The sequence below is a fragment of the Kryptolebias marmoratus genome, linkage group LG24, assembly GCF_001649575.2.
Source record: "Kryptolebias marmoratus isolate JLee-2015 linkage group LG24, ASM164957v2, whole genome shotgun sequence".
NCBI classification, from domain to species: domain Eukaryota; kingdom Metazoa; phylum Chordata; class Actinopteri; order Cyprinodontiformes; family Rivulidae; genus Kryptolebias; species Kryptolebias marmoratus.
In genome coordinates this window covers 2512312-2530935 of record NC_051453.1, presented here as the reverse complement: position 1 = coordinate 2530935, position 18624 = coordinate 2512312, and the positions used below count along the sequence as shown (strand labels likewise).

Here is an 18624-nt window from a genome sequence, read left to right as displayed (position 1 = left end):
CTATTTTGTAGGTCGACATGAGTATTGCAGTGTCTAATTTAAACCACAAGGTGGCGACAAATGCCCCAGAAAAGACGCCTGTTTCCACTTTGTTGTTATCTGAACAATCTGTGCCGCTGTTGTCTGTCCGACCGGCAGGGGGCGATGGAGACGGGAAGGCGGGCTTTCTTTGAAGCTTATCCAGTTTGAAGTTGTCACTACATCACATCCGGTAAGCCAGAAAATACTTCAAAGTAAAAGCGTATAGCTTTGTAGATTTGTAAAGCTTTTACAACAATTTTCAAGTTTAAGTTTACAATATTACTTGTTTCAAAAACAAAAAAGAGTTCATCTTCAACAATCACAAATGTCTAACTATTAAATAAACTCAGAAAATACCTGACAGGTCTGGATGACCTGTTCTGTAATGTGTGGGACTGTGGATTTTGTCCCCATATATTACAGAATGTAAAATGGTGTCTTCAGGAACATTTTTTATGATTATGATAAACATTTAAAGCTCACTAGAAACCCAATACTGACGTAGGAAAATATGGTGGGTTCAGATAACATCCTGAGTTAACTTGGTTGAACAAGCTGAATAATCTTCTGTCATAATACTTGCTTAAAATTCCACTTGTTTTTGTTTCTACTTGTGCTGAAGAATATGTGCTCAGGTTTATTTGAATTAAAGACTACGCAAATAAGTGGACAGACAGAAAAAAAAGAAGACTTTTGCGGGTGGTTCGTTGCTTTTTTTGAAACGGTGCAGTCCATTTCAGTGGATTAGACGTTGGCTTTTATTTTGAAATCTCCAACAGGACGCAGTTCCTTTTCCGCTTCGGTGAGTTTGAGTGACTGACGGTCTGTTGTTATCCGGAGCTTCACCATCCTCCCACAACACTACAGTGAACCAGAAACACACACAATGGTCCTGTAATGTCAGAGACACCTGAGGTCGGAGCATCCCCTTGACGGCGCTGAGACGGTGGATGGATCTAATGATGATGAAAAAGAAGAAATTTAAATTCAGGGTGGATTTCGAGCTGGACGAGCTGTCTTCGGTCCCCTTCGTCAACGGTGTCCTCTTCTGTAAAGTCAGGCTGCTGGACGGCGGCTTCTCCGAGGAGTCTTCGAGGTAAAAAAAAAAATAAATAAAATACTTAAATGAAGCCTCAAGACTTAAACTTGTGATCTTCAGGTTAGACTAGTTTTGCCGTCTTAACCTGTTTAAAAATGCTAATAGCTAACTAGCTGAAATGCTACACGAGCAGCGTTTAAAAATGCCTCATTGTTTTGTTTTGGTCAGATCTGTCAGTGATAATTACAAGTTTGCAGCTCTGCCAAACATGAGACAAAACAGATCAAGTGGCACAATAACATTTAATGTGGCAAAATAACCACAGTGCTGTAAGTTAGCCCCCACTAAATCCAACATCTGTTTGCATTTTTGTATGTAAATTATTTGGAAACAAAGTACCTTTGTTCTTCTCTGGGCCTCAGGAAGGTTTGGGTCCTTTTATCGTCCTGTCAAGATTATATCAAAATATTTTAACTGTGGTAAGTTTTACTAAAACAAACTTACACCTTTAATCACCTTTTATACACCTGAGCTCTGTTTATCATCTGCTTCATGGATCATTTGTTCACCAAAAAAAAATTAAATAGTTCAGTGATGATTTATTGGCAAATTTTAAGTTTAAATGCAACTTCAGTGAATTCTTTGTAATGAAGCATCATGAGCATGACAGCAAATAAATATTATAAGAGAAATGGTTGTGATTGTAAACTGGAAGTGGACTTTTTGTTTCCTATCAGAAACAAAATACAACATTTTTCTTGTCTGATATTGTTTATGTAAAATACATGTAATTTAGAAGCAAGTCTTAAAAACTACAATGTATATAAATGTATAGAATGCTACTAATCTTTAATTTAAATGCCAATTTACATCTTGATTTCTGCAAATTGTCCATAAGAATGATATTTGTCAGCTCCTTGCAATGAGTGCGCACAATTCCTGTCGTTCTCCCATTAATGGACGGATGAATGCACGGCTTTAATCACTACCTTATGATAGTAGTTATGAACAGATTCAAAATTAACCCCAAAAAAGTGATGACAATGAAGGGAATTTGAGTTTGCCTGAAAAGTCAGTGGGTCGAGATAGATGTAAAATGATTAGCAAGCAGCGCAGGAGGGAAACTGAAGCTGAAAAATGCTGTCTGTTTTAACGTACAGTGAGAGTGTTCGTTACAAAGAATGGCAGGATGATATTCCAGCAGCTGGCTGCGGGAGGAAATGACCTACACCCATCATCAGTGTGACCCTGGAGTAACTGAGTCATGTTGATGATGTTTTGCTGACACAGGGACACGACCAAAGTCCGTCCTCTGGTTGTAACCAGATTTATTCTGTCACTTTTAAATTGGATTGGTATTAACACTGAACAGAAAGAGAACAATTGTTGTGAAATGAGGCTGAATGGATGGCTGACATGGCTGATTATATAACAAATCTTCTGTTTGCTCCAAAGATAAAAAGAAGCAAATTAGGCCAAATCTGGGCTGAAAGTTTCGTATGAAGATGTTTACAGTGTCCTTAATAGTGAAGAGAAGTTTGCATCATTGCCTTTTATCTTTCATGCAGCTTGCATCAACTCTTCCTCCTCATATTCATTTATTCTTTAGAAGATAGTTTTTAAGCTTTTTTGTAAGCTCTGACATTTTTATGTAAAAAAGAAGAGGATTTTTTTCTGCTGTAGGCTTTTAAAATTAAATATTTGGCTGCAGCTGTCTTTAGATGGAGAGCAGCTGCCTAGTTTAACAAGATATCTGAACCATGCAGAGAGACAAGAGGGGACGGCCTCAGCTTGGGCTTTAAACTAGACTTACCCACACAGACTAACAGGATTTTGCTGCATAGTGAAGCGCCGAGAGCCATAATGCATGAAGTCAAGCCAGAGTTCCCGAAGCATACAGTGTCCAGCTGGATGGGAGTTTCCTCTCCGACTCTTGGAAATGTAACAACGTCCAGATGAAATCAGCATTTGTAAAACATTAGTCACACATCTGCTTCTTTTTACTTGTTGTGAGGCAACGACACAACGCAAAACACTAGCTTGTATGTTGAGTTAGTTTTAACCATCCTAACAAGGATCAGCTCACCCTCTCCTGCTTTTAAAATACCTTTAACTTCCTTTATTGCTTTCTTTTAGTTTTGTCAGTCACATTTTTAAATCCAAAGTTTTTCTACTTGCAGCATCATTTTTAATTTGTGACATACTCGAGCAGAAAATCTTGAGCATAAATGCAGTCCATGTGTAAAAGTAGCAAAATCTATGGCTGTACGAACAGACTGGAGTTGGTAAGGTGAGTGGGAGAGTAGAGGACGCCAGTAAATGTGAGGCCATCTGTGGCATCGTAATTCTGCCCACGCACACTCTTTCTCTTTCACTTTGTCTCATCATTTTGGCTGCGACTCGCGTGCAGTTTAACCTCAAGATGGAGGAGTACGTGTGTGTGTTTTAGCGCTCTCGTGCCGGTACGCAGCACTTCTGCCTTTGTAACCCAGAATGTAATCAGTCGCATGAATCAATAGACACAAGCAAGGCAGCAATTAATCAGCTGTTTCATTAACCACCCAGAAAAAATGAAGGATAATCACTTAAGCTTGTATTGGCAGCTGGAATCAGTGGGGATTTTTGTTCCAGTACTCATTCAGTTTATATGATGGGGATGGTGACAGTAAAATAAATAAATTAATAAAATCAAGTCCCCCAGCAGTAAATTGAATCAATCCAGGATGCAAAAACTAAAAGACGAGACAGGAAATCCATCCTTCTTGTGCAAACATCTTTGTAACAGTTTGTATTGTTGTTTGCATGTTTCATGCTAGTTATTACTTAAAAAGATAAAGATAATAGTAAACAATATAATAATTTTATTTTGCTATTAACCCTCACATTGCCTTCTCTTCCTCGCTTCAGTTACGAGGGCTTCAGGAGGGTTAAATTGTATAAAATATAATTTAATAACTAGTTTTTCATAATCTTAACATTAGTCTCTCTAATCATGTTTTCAGAGTTTTGCAAGTTTAAGTGAAAAGATTGGATTGTATTTGTATTTCCTGTCCTATCTGTAGAATTATGACATCTCAATATTTCTTGTGTAATACGCCAAACATTTAATCATCAGAGGTTTTAATATGAGTTGGAGGATGACATTAATAAATTGATTATGCTAGATAAGGAATGAAATACTGCACTGATCTCCCCGAGCGTTCTCCAAAGCTCTTACAACATTCAGTTATGATTTGGCCTTTAAGAATCCCACATGCAACCCATGCACAAACACAAATAATGTCTAGCCTTTCCTAATATGACCTTTAAGGTGGTCTAATTCTCGGTGACTTCCTGTTGCAGGCAGCCAGTTCAGGCCAACTGTGTCCGATGGAGGAAGCGGTTCTCCTTCCCTTGCAAGATGAGCGCCAATGCAGGGACCGGTGTTCTGGATCCCTGCGTGTGTCGCGTGTCTGTCAGAAAGGTACGAAGCTGAAACCTGACAGTTCCATGTGAAAGCCAAAATAACATTTAAATAAAGTTCAGTGATGACAGTGATTATTGTAGAGTCTGATATTCACCTGATACGACATTTCAGTAATAAAATTAACTATTACTAATTAAAAAGAATGGATAAGCCTTGTTTGAATTAGTATTACTGTATTTTTATGCTATTTTACTTAAAGTTCTATTTTTCCCGTCTTCTTCAGGAGCTTAAAGGTGGGAAGGCATATGCAAAGGTAAGTCTTGACATGTTATTAGACTCTGTTTTCATTTGACAATAATCAGACATATTGTTGATCGCCTGCAGCTAACAGATGGCGTTCAGTGCCGGAAGGTCGCCTCGTTATGTCATGTGTTTTTCTCAGACTGAAAAGAATTGTTTACTGAGCACACTGAACCTTTTGCACAAATTCTGGACTTGTTTTAAAAACAAATTTTAATGAAATTTCAGGAAGTTTTACACTTCTAATGAAGAAAAAACAGCTGCATGTTCTTGTTTTTCTGAAATCCTTCTCATGTCCCTGAGTGCTGTCATCGGCATCCAGAGATAATTCTGTTACAGAATTAAAAACAGGAAAAAAAGTCTTTAGAAGGGAAAAACAGCTCCACCCTGTGACTTTCTGTCTCCTTCAGCTTGGCTTTGCAGATCTGAATTTAGCAGAGTTTGCCGGCTCAGGAAATACAACTCGGAGGTGTCTGCTGGAAGGCTATGATACCAAAAATACTCGGCAAGATAATTCCATTCTCAAGGTAACATTCAAATACCCCCTGCGGTCCAAGTTACTTCACTGAGAGATGGTTTTTGGAGTTGTGAAAACATTATTTTTTTGTATTGCTCACAAAAACAATAACCAGGTATTCAGGTGGTTTACTGCATTGGGACAGAACCCTTTTCAATAAAAGGGCTGTGTTGCTTGTGGAAGTGGAAAAAGGAAAATGCAGATCTGGGCATTACCACAGCAACGAGCTGCTGTGTTTCATTAAAATATGTAGAACCAAACAACCTTTAAACAACCTTAACAAGAAGCATTTTACTTAGGCTGTGCATGATTACTGAAGCTGTGACCTTTCGTTCTTTATTTTATTACCATGAGTACAAGCTATTTGCAAGTAAAACATGTAACTTTTAAAACATTTTACAGGTCATTATCAGCACACAGTTGATGTCAGGGGATCCATGTTTTAAAACGTAAGTTTAAGAAACATGTTTCTACCTTTTTGTGCAACCAAAAGCTGCGTTAAGTTAGTCGTGGTTGGTGTTGTCTGAATTCTGTCATTTGATATTCTTGACTAGAGGTATGCCGCATTGAATAATTTATCATAGAATCTGTTAGGTGAGGTAATTTCAATAATGGCTGCACAGGTGTCATAATCCATTCAGTTCACCTTTTTAAAGAAATGTCACATTGCTGGTTTATTTTTCACCATTTGATGGAGTCGACAGACTGATATAATTGTTACACATGACAACATACTTGTCTCTTTGTTTATTAGCATTTTTGGTCTTTAGCAGCATGGCTTTGTCTTTGATTTGTTTTTTTCTTCCTTGAAAGAACAATTGACACACAGAAGAGAGGAAATAAAGCCATATTGTCTTTCTTCTGTAATCAGGCCTCCCTCCACAGCCACAGTCATCGGGATCCCAGGTGATGGAGAGAACCTGCTGGAGGAGAGGAAAGGAGGAGACTCACAGAAAGGCTACTCTGGTGAGAATAATCATCTCCATCACACTCCTCACCTTTTCTTCATCACTCCTGTTGCTTTTCTGTACGTCAGCAGGCATCTTACATATTATGGTTCAGTTGTGTCATCACATGGAAAGCCATTTTATTTTATTTATTTTAGTGGTTTAGATTCAGTTTTAAATGTGTATAGTTAATGGCTTTGCCTGTTAAAGCAGGTGTTCAGTCACTCAGACATGAATCACCTCAGCACGCAGTAATTATTAAAGACCTTAATTTAGCACATGATCTGCTTTTTTTGTACCAATACACAAGTAAATAACAGTGCTGTTCAAGCTGATAATCCAAGGATTTCCCCACAGTCATCAGCTGCAGAGCTAAAGCGTTTTATGACAGCAGCTGAGCCAAATGATTCTGTGTAACAAACCATCTGGCAAGTCAGGCTGGTCTGTAGCATGCTCTTTTTAGAAAGACTAAAAAGCTTAAATTTGTTTAACATTTTACAGAAAAAAGAAAAGTACAAATAAAAGAGAATTTTAGGAACTGGGTCACACCATCACTGGTCAAGTCATATTTCATATTGTTTTGTACCAGTGTTGATCTCTGTGTGTGCCAGCTTTTCATTTTCTTCCCTTCTTAGCCTTTCCTGCTAAAATAATCCACACTTGCTGCTGTACAATGCTATTGTTAGTTTTAATCGGTTTTGCATAAGTAAATATGCATTTAGCTTCATTAAATCAGTGTCTACACATCAAGAAAAGTACGGCTGCTGTAGTCTTCTGTCTTATAAAAAATGCATTGTGGTTTTGTTCTTTTTTTGTCCTCCTAAAACATTTATTTCTTAACATTTTTGGGTCATGTCTCCACTGTATTCTGGACTCATTCTCAGAGTAACTTTCTTATCCTCTTTTCTCATTTCCATAAAATCTCTCAACTGCGTCTTTCTTTAACCATCTCTTTTGCATCGCCCTCTCTTTCCTCTCTTGTTCAGTGTGTGTGCTGAAGTGTGAACACATTGCAATGTTGAATGCTTGATCGTAAAAGAGCTCATGTATAATTTAAACTCTCTCTCTTTTTAGATTAACTACAATCTGTTCTGACCTGCGGGCTTTCACGTGGTTAAAAATAGGACTGGTCTGTCTGTCTGCAGGGTTTGTGTGTTAGCATGCGTATAAAATGTGTTAGTTTGATGTTCTCTTCTAAAAGCACCATCGGCTCCTTCCATTAGGTGTTATTTATGTGCTGGTTCGATTAAGATGTTTATTATTTATCAAACTGGTAAACTTGGTGGTTTTATCATTTAGAAAATTATGAGTTCTGTGCAACAGTTGCAGCATTTTTAATATGGATTCATCATTTCAGACTCAGCTTAGATGTGTGATAAATAGTTGCATTCCAGAGAAGCTGTGTGTTTTCTGGCTGTGATCATTTTCCATTTGTGCGTCACTGGGTTGACCCTAAAGTAACACCACCAGTTTTCATGTTTCTCATTGGGTTTTAAAAGGCTGGAATTGCCACTTTTGAACTGACCCAACTTCCATGAACCTACCAGCTAAAGTCACCTGCTTTTAACTCTGAGAGGATGAACGGATGAACGGGTGAACTGGTGAAGTGGAAGCCATAGAGGGGTTGTGTGGATGTTTGTAGTTTTTGACAACTGAAGGAGAAAAAATCAGCATCCAGTTACAGTTCAGACTGAACAAATATAGCTGAAAATCCAAACCCTGGACATTACAGTTTTTGTTCATGCCACATTACAAACTATAAGCTGGGCTTTTGTGCCTCTAAGAGATTTAATTTCATTTAGGATTTCCAGTTCAGTGTTTTAATTCTTGTCAGAATCAATATTTTGGTGCATATTCTTAGCATTTTAGGGAGGAAAGCTGTTCTGAGTGGCACTGTATTGTTGTGTTTTAGCTGTTTTCACACTTGACCCCCTCACGTTGTGGATAACTTGTGGTTTGATGAATGGACTACAAGGTTTTCAAGGACTGCCGTGTAGAGCTTTAAGGTTTTAGTCATCCCTTGTGTGTCTCTGTCCTTTCTCATCCAGGAGAGAGTCGAGAAGGGAAATGTCCCGTTGTGTCAGATGATTTTGGGGGTTGCGGCCACTCCCGAACATCTAGCTACGCCAGCCAGCAGTCCAAACTCTCAGGTAGAGATATCCCACTTTCTTTTTCTTTATCTCCTGTTGTTTGCTGGTGCAGAGATGGGTATAAGACACAGAAAAGAAGTTAGTATTGAGTTGTAAAATTAGAAAAGAATTTAAAAAGAAATGCATACAATCAAATTTAAAATAAAACCTTTTTGTCTGAGAAGAATTGAAGTCATAACATGCATTTCCAGTAATCCTCCACCATGCAGTTTGGGTTTCAATCACAGCCAGATCAGATGACACTAATAAATGATTAGAGGAAGTGGAGCCGCACAGAGATCAGCTCTAATGGCTCTCTCATGAAGGGCTGAAAATGGTTTTCCTCCTACATGCAACTCTTTATAAGATTTATTCTAAACCTCACATTAGTTTGTGGGACGTTATCTCTTCTTGCAACACTAACCCAATGCCCTGAGATGTCTTTTTCTTTAACGTTCTTCCTGTGGACATGAACAAACCACGAGGTTGTAGCTGTTGTTGCAGAGCTGCTAAATCACATCACAAGTTGCAGATCGACAGGGCTGAACATCTAAATGTTTTTCAGCAAGAAAAAAAACATGGAAACAGTCTTACTGAATCAATACCATCTGTACTTGCCATTTCTTTGTAGCACAATTCTTAAATAGGTTAGGATTTGTGAAAGATTTAAAATTCATCCAAATTCTTTGCACTTTTGAATAAAAGCTGGTGTGGTATTTCAATATTTACAATAAAAATCACAGACAGACCCATTTTATAGAGGAACTGTTTGGTATGTTGAACCAGAAAAAGTAAAAGCGTCCCTTGGGTGGGATACTAGCAAACTGAACGCCTTCGCTCTCTTTCAGGCTACAGCACAGGTCACTCCCGCTCATCCAGCATGTCAGAGTTCAGCCATCGGAGAAATCACTCGGTGGGCAGCGCCTCGACAGGCATTGGAAGTATTCCAGAGCCCAGCGAGGAGCGAGAGTCCAGACCCCATCCAGCTCTGCCCGAACACCCAGCTCCAACAGGCACCACCAGCAACCCTTCAGGCACACCAGTGCGGAGCGCCTCATCCTGTGAACGACTGAACAGGTGAGCAGCACTTAGAACTGATAAAATTACAAAAAAAAATGCATTACGTTTGAGTTCATTTGAGATAAAATGACAAGCGGCGCAGGCAAGCTTCTGCAGATGAGCTGGAAGTTGTTTTGATAAAAGATCAATTTTCTGTGATGTTTCAGGAAGCAGCCTCTAAATCAGCGAGGCAAAGCAGCGGAAGTATATTTGTGGTTTCATTATGTGGTGTCGCTGGAGGCCTTTTAACTCACAGAATCCTGTCTTTGTGTTTGTCAGGTTTGAAAAGGACTAGATGTAAATCTAGTAATTAGGTTTGGCTGGGGTGGGTTTGAAATAAAGGAATTGATACTCTTTCTGTATATGTACATGTAAGCTGCAGCTTTTTAGCACCACTGGTTGCTGTGAAACCTCAATCACAACGAGATTTAACGAGAAACTGACAGGAAGTACTGCATCAGCCGAGACACTCAGGTTTCTAGCTCCGCGATCAAACTTGTCTCTCTAAAACTTTGGTTCTAAGGATGATTGCAGGAATGCATTTTATTGTGTTGCACAATTATTTTTGTGTCGGAATTAAAAAGAAACTCTGTGAGCAGTACAATCCAAGAAGCAATTTTGATGTAGCATTTTAGAAAAAAGTCCAAGTTGCAGTGTGTGTGTTTGCATAATAAGCATAACATACATATTAACTGAGAATTCCTTCAGACTGCCTGGTATGTGGCCAGAGTAACTGGTTTGTGCCTTCTTCCTCAAAGTTTCCAGCCACGACTTCTGTTTATTGCAATGCACTGCATCCTGCTGACGACACTACATTATCTTATTTGCAGGCCTGATTCATAGTTTCTATTAGGCAACATTTAAAAAGTTTGCTTTGAATTCACTTGGTCACTGAATGGAGACCTGCTATCGGTAGCCACATACTTATCCACTGACAATTAAATATTTACACTTTTACTCTGGGTCTTAACTAAAGCATAGTGCAGCGGCAGGAACTGCAGTGTTCTGCTGTTAAGGGAGTCAAATTAAAGAAGCAAGATTCGAAGTCTAATTGTGTGTTTTGGCTTGTATTTATTGTTATATGATATGACTAGTACTGTAAGAAAGGTCATGTAAGCAAATAAATTTTATATGGGAGCTGTTGTTGTTGTCTGAGTGGTTCCATTTGTTTTGTTTTTTCTGTGGTGATCAGTATTCCAGTGTGTCAAGCTGTTGAAAACAGCTTTTTGTGTGTACCAAGCTTATGCAGCAGCTGTGTGGATTCACCAAAACTATGTTTGATAAAAGCTGTCTAAGAACTGTTTTAGCTACTTGAATGAAAGCCTATAGCTCAGTATTGAACAAAACCCTTTTAAGCCCAGGAAAAATACAAGATGAAAGATTCAAACAGCATTTTTAGGTTGTGTTGTCTTCTCCTCAGACATCCCATGAAACAGGACTCCATGGAGTCGCAGCTAAAGAGAATGGATGACACGAGGGTGGATGCTGACGATGTTGTGGAAAAGATTTTACAGAGTCAAGACTTTACACCCAGCCTACTGGACTCCAGCGCTGAAGGTGAGAGACATCTGTTCTGAAATTAGTCCCTTATTTTAAATTAGTAAAAAGGGAGCCCTTACTGTCTGCGTTTGATGCACAGATAGTTTGGATGCATTATGATTCAGCCGATACTATTGTGTTACCCCATGAATCATTGTGTGAACTTTAAGGAACGTATTGTGTTTCTTTCTGAGCTTTCATTCAGCTCAAAGCTAAGAAAAGAGAGCTACTGTCAATACATGATTATTTTTAGATTGCCTAGCAACTGGCTGCTCCTCATGACAAGATTTATACAGCAGACTGTGGGTGCCTTGTGTACTGACTGACTGTTGCCACAACTGTGTCTGCTTCAGAGGAAGGCTTACGTCTGTTTGTGGGGCCAGGAGGAAGTACAGCCCTTGGAAGCCATCATCTTCCCACCAGGTGAGCATCATTAACTTCCACACTCCCACTCAGAACTCTGTATTGTCTTACCAGCTGTTGTGTGTTTAGAAAGTTTAAAGCAACCAAATGTTCCACCGTCAGCATTCAGGATGTTCTGACATCTAGCTAAAAAGCTATGAATTGCAACTAAATTGAAAAAAACTGTCTGCGCCTCCCATTATAAGTACATAAGAAAATTAGAAATTCTAATCTCTAAAGCAGAGAGGGGTGGCACAGTGGAGCAGTGGTTAGAGCTGCTGTTGCAGGATCTCATCCCGACCTGGGGCCTTTCTGGGTGGAGTTTGCATGTTCTCCCCGTGCATGTCGGATTAATTGGTGTGAATGGTTGTCTGTGTCCCTGTGATGGACTTGCGACCCGTCCAGGGTGTCCCCCGCCTCTCGCACAGTGACTGCTGGAGATCGGCACCAGCTCCCCGCGACCCGGAAAGGAGAAGCGGGTAAAGGAAATGGATGGATGGATGGAAATCTCTAAACCCAGTTTTCTCATAATTCCCTGCTGCTGTTAGAAACTTTATGGGGCAGCATGGTGGATTTGCAAAATACACCTTTTGCAGGCTAATTATTTATGTTTCATTTTGAAAAATAAATTTTCCTAAATTCTGCACACTGGTAGTTTGTAATATATCAGGTGCAATTAATGTCATTATACCTTTATATATAGTTTTTTCATAAATTATCATTTCTTTCTTCTGTTGTCAAGGATTTTACTCCTAAAAAACAGCTTTTAACTTCAGTAAATACAGAAATTAGTTAAGTTAGTTGCAGCTGTGTCTTTCAGTCATCACAAACATCAGACGCATCGTTTCTGTTTAGTAATATACTTTGATAAAAGTTCATTATTTTAATGTGGGTTATTTTGGTTGCTAACTGTGCAAGTATTTTATGAAAACTACATCCTCAGCCCAGTGTGGTAAATTTATGACAGTTTTTGCTATCTGGACTGTCAGTAAAATCATGTAAAATATAAAATTTTATTCTTTGACCTTCTTTAGGTCTGTGCAAGAATAACATCTCATATTTCCCAAGATATGCTCTGTAATATACAGCTGCTAATTTATTCTTGGCATGTCCTCTCAGGGTTGGTGCTGGAGCGTACGAACAGGTGGTGATGAAGCGTTAGGACTGGAGCCTGGCAATGATTCCACTTTAAAAGATGGAAACAAATGTTGTTTCCATTTCTATATTCATTCCTACAGCACACATGGTATTTTATCATCACTGTGCTGTAATCTGATTACTCAGATTTTGTATACATTACAATAGTGCCCTCTTGTGTTTATATCTGCCACACTCTAATGCTATTGGTTCACTATCTGTAGGAGCAAAAAGTGGTCAGATATAAATGATGTATAAATGCATAAAGATGTAAATCTGGAAGTTAGTTATTTAGAGATTATTGAAGGATTTTTATTGTGGCTTTCAGAGCTGAAAACCACTCAATCTGGGAGCAGGAAGTCCGTCCAGTTTTTAAGCATTTTAACAGGAACTGGAAGAATATGATTAATGTTTCATCTGTTGATGACAGGAGAGTGAAATCATCAAAAAGAACAAGAATCTACACTGAAAACAGTGTTCTCGATACATTCCTTTTGTCTCTGATTGTTTTGAACCTCCTTGAATTTAGGATGTTCTGTTTGAAATCTGCCTGTAAACATCCAAACATTGACAGCTGTGTTTTTAAGGTGGGAATATTTTACTACAGAAATAAGAAGAACTTTATTTATCCCACGCTGGGGAAATTCTCATGACTTAAGCTATTTTATGTGTAAACATGTGAGAAAGTCTGCTAATGCATTCACGATATACCAAAACCACTTTTATCGATAGCTACAATCCTCTTTATTTTGGATGAATGAAAGATAATGAGTTCTTGTAAACGTTGCGATGTTGGTACTGACAAAGAGAAACTAGGAAAGTTGATATGATGTAATCACAAAGTCCTTGTTCCTTTTTGTTTGTCACACTCCTGAGGTTACTTGGTTCGCTGTCAGAGTTTTAGAAAAGTGAAACCTGACTGTACAGCATCTTTAACCTCCTATCTCCTGTCAGAAGTTGTTGTAGAGTTTAAATAAATGCCTCATCTAGATAAACTTTAAACATATTACATCCATATCGTCACAAATAAGTCTGTTTTAAGTGTTTTATGTTTGTATCTTCAGCATGATTGTGATATCCATTTAAAAAACATCTTTAGCAAATTTTCCCATCACATTCGAAGACGCGTCTTTTTCTTTTTTTTATATTGTGCCATCTTTTATTCCATTTTCACATTGAAGGAACAATTTTGCCTCCCAGTTTATTTTGTAGGAATTCATTAAAAGCAGATAACCTGCACAGGTGTTGTTGTGTTAAGTAATTCTGTCGTTTTGTGTTTTTAATCATTTGGAAGTCAAATTTTAAGGACCATATTTAAATAATATCACTTTTGTTATTTTTTTGTTGTTGTGGCAAATTTTTGATATATGTTATTGTCTGAAAAATGTCTTTTCAAAGAACAATTTAGTATTAAGTGTATGAATTCTGGCTACAAATGTGAAGTCAGCGAAGGGTTTATTTTCGGGGGGCTTTTTCTTTGGAATAAAATTATTGTTTTACCTGTGTGATACAGGTGTGTTTATGTTGGTACCTAACATGTTACAAACATGGTTGCTTTTTCTCTTCTGTGAAGCTGTTGTGTGTATAAAAACTGTAAACTTATCTCTTGTAAAGTGATGTTCTGTGATGTACTGACACTCTCAAGTGTTCTCTGTTACAGACTTGTTCTTTTGACAAACATTTGCTTTCCTAATGACTGTACTGGATTCTTAAAATGTCCACCTGGCACTGTTAAATAAAACAGTTTAAAATGCTCAACATCTCTCTTGTTGTAGTCTGTACATGAGGTACATTGACAATTCAAACGTTTTCTCACAATCACAAGTTTATTTTTTATATGTGAGCTGTCTAATCATTTTTACTTTTTTTATTTTAGACAAAGATTTTCCTTCACAGCTTTGCATTTAGACACTCAAAAATAAACTAACAAATCCCAAATTTAAGGTTCTCAAGCAGCATAGGTTTTGGTAACACAAACCATCTGCTCTGTCCTAAATTCTCCTTGGTAGATTCAAACTATAGTTACAGACTTGTCCTGACAACAAAACAGCATCGAAATATCAAACATTTGCCTCCCAGTCTTCCTCTTGCTCAACACTGTAGGAACACTGGCTGTCCTCCGAATACTCGCTGTCCTCCAAATCACTGCTAACCTCTTCTTCATCTGAAAATACGATAAAGAACAAATGTCAGCAACAGACCACCATTTGTGTTAAGACTGGACAATGAAAGGCAGTTACATCAATCTGCTGCCATAATTTAGGCATAATGGTGACATCTGCTGGACAACTTTTAGTACTGCACTTAAATATCAGCTGTCAAAATACTTTGGGGTTTTGATGCAGTTGATGTCAAAGATTACAAGAAAAGTGAATCATTTTCAAAGAGTTGAAGCTTTTTTTGCTGCAGGCTGTAAGAAAAAAGTGGCTATAGCTACCAGAATCCTTCTTATTAAAAACATAAGTTTTCTAGATGTTTAATGGGTAAAAAGTCTGTTCCAGCCAGTGAAGAGAAAATACATGCACTCCTGAAACGTCCTTATTAAAATATTATAAGAAAAATAGTCTATTTTTAAAACACTTTTCCCAGACAGATGTTGAAAACTTCTGCTCACGTGCAACATATAAAAATATAAAATATGAGACAACTTAACAAGAGCAGTACAATGACACAATATAAAAAGTACATAAAATGAAAGAGAAGTATAAGAATCAATCCATTAAAATGTATTAAAAAATAAGGTGTCTCGAATAAAATCTTTTTGGGAATAGTCTAACCTGATTTTCTCAAGTAATAAGTAAGTTATCTGCTTAAAGACTTAAGTCTACGAAAAACTTCAAAAGGAACTAAAGAGTTTGATAGATAAATATATGAGGAACCACATGTCAATATTAAAAGTTTTACCTGAATTCTGCTGTGTTGGACATTACATTTAATAAAAACATTTGCCATCATGTTATTCAGCTTCACATATAATGAAATGCAATCATCTCTCACATTTATTAAAAGACTAAATGTAGTAATAAAAGTACCTTGTTCTTGATATTTTACAAGTACAGCAGATCCATCCTGACTCAGTTTAACCTGAGGTTCATCCATCAGCAGATGTCTGAGATTTCCAAGACTTTCACTCAGTTCCCTGACTTTGGGACACCAGGACCACATCACAGCCAGAGGCACAGAGACGTAACTAAAACCAGGAAAAATAACCAGTCAGCTCTACAAATACATTTATGAAAGGTGTGCCAGGGTCATTGTTTAAGAACTGGCCTCCGATGTACTGAGATGCTTTCAGATAATATGAATAGGAAGGGATCATCTTTGCTACAAATTACCTTCTGCCATCTTTATTTTTTAGGAGGAAACCCACCTGTTTAATGTGCCAGACTCCTGGTTTGGGTCATTTCTCCAGAAGAAATTGTCACATCTTCCACCGTAATTCACTGGACCGTCCATCTTTTCTTCGCAGGCTGACAGTAAAGTTTCACACAATTATATATTTTTTCTTTCGAGTTTAAATCAGACACATTTAAAGACTGAAAATGTGGAAAAACCTTTTCAGTTTTACATGCCTGCCTTCTTCCCCTCCATCGGTACACTGCCCACAGTCTGACAACGTGTAAAATCACCATTTCTCCCACCACTCTTCTCCTCGATCCATCTATTCTTTAACTGCTCTGCCCAGTACAGCACTTCACTCACTAGAACTCTGCGTAACGTGTTGTTGTCGTGCAGACTGGGGTAGTTTACAGAGTACAGCTGAAAGACAAAGATACAAATCAAGGTATCAGAGCTGGGAGTCACACACATGCACTGACATGGAAACCTTCAATAAGAATGATACATGCCAGTAAGAGTTATGCAATGCCAACCACAACTTTAGAAAACTTACAATAAGAAGTTCTGTCTGAACTTTACCTAAAAGTTCCTAAAACAATCTGTAAAAACAACAAGTAAGGTAACCAAAGGTGAACAACCTAGCATTATTAAAAGTTGCTTGATTATACTGCCTTTGCATCATAATGAACTAATGGCTAAAAAATGCTAAATATTATTGTACACTCACCAATGTGTAGGAAAAAACATTCTCTTCATCACTGCCAGCTAACACACTGCAGCGGTCTCTGTCCTTGAGGCGGTAAAACACACCGATCTGGGAGCAGAAACCGACACTGTCCTGCTGGCCCTGCGGAGCCTCACCGACGCCCGTGAACTCCACCTCATAGCCATAATCCGAACACACCTTCAGAGCCCTGAGGGACACAATATGAACAACGAAAGAGAGAGGCGCCAAGGTTCAAAGTGACGATTGGCAGCACTCTAAAAAAAGTGATGCAGATGAACCTAAAATCAAAGAGCCACTCTTGTTGTTTGCTGTTGGATGTCATACACACATTACTATTTTTAGAGCCTGTCTTAGCTAAGGTTAGCCTCGCTTGATCTTTGATAAACTAAAACATCAACTAAACAGGCTAAAAAATAGGATGTACATCTAAAAAATAAATTTAACATTCTGTTTGTGTCTGTTTCTTTAAAGAGGCATGCTGGCGACAGGAGCCAGCATGGATCAAGTGATGTCTTCTGGTGGAAAGTGTTACTGCCAGCAGTATATCATTCAAGACCAGCAGAAAACCGATGCAGAATCTGCCTTCTGCAAATTACAATAAATTTCTACATGTGCACTGTGTTCAGTAATAATATACAGTGTTAGTATAGGGTGATTTTTTTTTGTAAAATAGTAAAACTTTGTACTGTACCAGGATTGGAACTCCGCTCTGTTCCACTCAAACTTGTGATCGCTGTGCCTGAAACCTGACAGTCCAGGCAGAAGGACATTGAATTCAGAATTCGGGGTGCTGATGATAACACTCACTGGGGTCATGTAACCAAAAACCACTGCAGAGAAGTGCTCCAAATCAGTAAGCGTGAGGTGCTCGATGCTGCAGAATCACAGGAGAAATATGCATTATGACAAGTTGACATACCTGGATATCACATGTGAGGAGAACAACAGTGAGAAAACATTCAAAAACAGAAATACTGATAATGATACATAAAGTGAAAGAAGCTGAACTTCCCTGCACATTAAAGGTCAAAGAGCCACTCACAGCTCTATGCTGGTCACCAGATCAAACCCTCTCAGGCGAGCGTCCCGTTGTGTGACTGAGCCTTGGTACAGCTCTACACGCAGCTGATTGTACGTCGGCTGCAGATAATCAGTCGATAATGGAGCTAATCCATGCCTGAAGGAATGTACAAACACAGCTTACAGGTTCATGTTAAAAGCTCAATGAAGGTTATATAGAAAAAAATATTAAAGGGATGATTGACAGGTCAAATTGCAGGTGAGGAAAGTCAAATTCATGATTAATGGAAGCAGCCAGTGTCCAAATGTTGCTCAAATCCACTTTAAAATATCACAGAATTTGGTTCTCAAAATATTAAAACATGAGAGATGACTGAAGATTTTTGCAGAGTATTTTAAGTTTAAGTGCATGCAATAAAAAGGCTACACTGGCAATATTTATTAAGACAGAATATATCTTGTGGCATATATGACTGAGCAGCATTTTCACTACATACATATTTTTCTTGATTTTGGCACCATTGGTGTCCAATCCAACCAGCAGCTGGACCTCCCGGTGAAACCTGAGCTGTTTAAGGAGTCTGCACTCACTGCAGCCCAAATCAGCCACCTGGGGGAGAAAAACAAGGTAAACTGCAATCTTTACGGCTTAATATACAAATAACACGCCACAGAATCAACCAGAACCTCGCTCAGTAACAAAAACAACTGATTTATTTAGAAAACCCTGAAGTTGCAAAGTAAGGTCCAGGTTTGCGACACGTGATTAGGTTTTAAATCGTCATTAGCAAATATTCGCTCCTTTATCTGCAAGGCGTTTAAAGTGCATTTATTTCTGAGTTGATAAAGATTTATCTACCCTTCTGGGTTTGTTCTTCTTGACAAAATCGATGACAAACTGGTGTCTTTGTTTATGAAGCGCCGGGCTGAAAATGGAAATCATCTTCGGCTAAAGTCGAATTCAACTCTCTCCGCCGAGCGCCAGAGGGCGCTGTTTTTATCTTTTAGTGTGGGTTGAATACGTGATTAGTCCTATTTTCTC

At 38.3% G+C, this 18624-nt stretch overlaps 2 protein-coding genes across 3 annotated transcripts; one reads left to right on the top strand and one right to left on the bottom strand.

Annotated features, from left to right (window-relative positions):
* The first annotated feature begins 148 nt into the window (after positions 1-148).
* fam102bb (family with sequence similarity 102 member Bb) lies at positions 149-14254 on the top strand. Of its 2 annotated transcripts, XM_017420594.3 has the most exons (12): positions 154-211; positions 801-1117; positions 4403-4523; positions 4750-4779; positions 5177-5293; positions 5686-5732; positions 6155-6249; positions 8279-8380; positions 9208-9436; positions 10839-10975; positions 11311-11380; positions 12479-14254. In XM_017420594.3, exons 2-12 carry the CDS (start codon positions 972-974, stop codon positions 12519-12521), a joined length of 1137 nt encoding a protein of 378 aa, XP_017276083.1. In that variant the 5' UTR covers positions 154-211; positions 801-971; the 3' UTR covers positions 12522-14254. The 2 variants fall into 2 exon arrangements, with proteins under 2 accessions (XP_024862651.1, XP_017276083.1); XM_025006883.2 differs by lacking the exon at positions 8279-8380 and having other exon boundaries at positions 149-211.
* Positions 14255-14335: 81 nt separating this feature from the next.
* henmt1 (HEN methyltransferase 1) lies at positions 14336-18574 on the bottom strand. Its single transcript, XM_017420421.3, has 9 exons — positions 18442-18574; positions 18080-18192; positions 17605-17739; positions 17254-17436; positions 16563-16749; positions 16069-16255; positions 15867-15966; positions 15529-15686; positions 14336-14660 (listed from the first exon to the last, which is right to left on the bottom strand). Exons 1-9 carry the CDS (start codon positions 18523-18525, stop codon positions 14557-14559), a joined length of 1251 nt encoding a protein of 416 aa, XP_017275910.1. The 5' UTR covers positions 18526-18574; the 3' UTR covers positions 14336-14556.
* Between the last annotated feature and the right edge of the window lie 50 nt (positions 18575-18624).

What these genes read in the sequence shown, in the direction of transcription:
- henmt1 (XM_017420421.3), bottom strand. Translation starts at nt 18,525, where the DNA reads ATGATTTCCATTTTCAGCCCGGCGCTTCATAAACAAAGACACCAGTTT. An exon ending in GCCAAAATCAAGAAAAATAT is followed by an intron (nt 17,740 to 18,079) that starts GTATGTAGTGAA and finishes ACATTCCTTCAG; the next exon opens with GCATGGATTAGCTCCATTAT. An exon ending in TGTAAAATATCAAGAACAAG is followed by an intron (nt 14,661 to 15,528) that starts GTACTTTTATTA and finishes TCGTATTTTCAG; the next exon opens with ATGAAGAAGAGGTTAGCAGT.
- fam102bb (XM_017420594.3), top strand. Translation starts at nt 972, where the DNA reads ATGGATCTAATGATGATGAAAAAGAAGAAATTTAAATTCAGGGTGGAT. An exon ending in GTCGCGTGTCTGTCAGAAAG is followed by an intron (nt 4,524 to 4,749) that starts GTACGAAGCTGA and finishes CGTCTTCTTCAG; the next exon opens with GAGCTTAAAGGTGGGAAGGC. An exon ending in ACTGGACTCCAGCGCTGAAG is followed by an intron (nt 10,976 to 11,310) that starts GTGAGAGACATC and finishes TGTCTGCTTCAG; the next exon opens with AGGAAGGCTTACGTCTGTTT.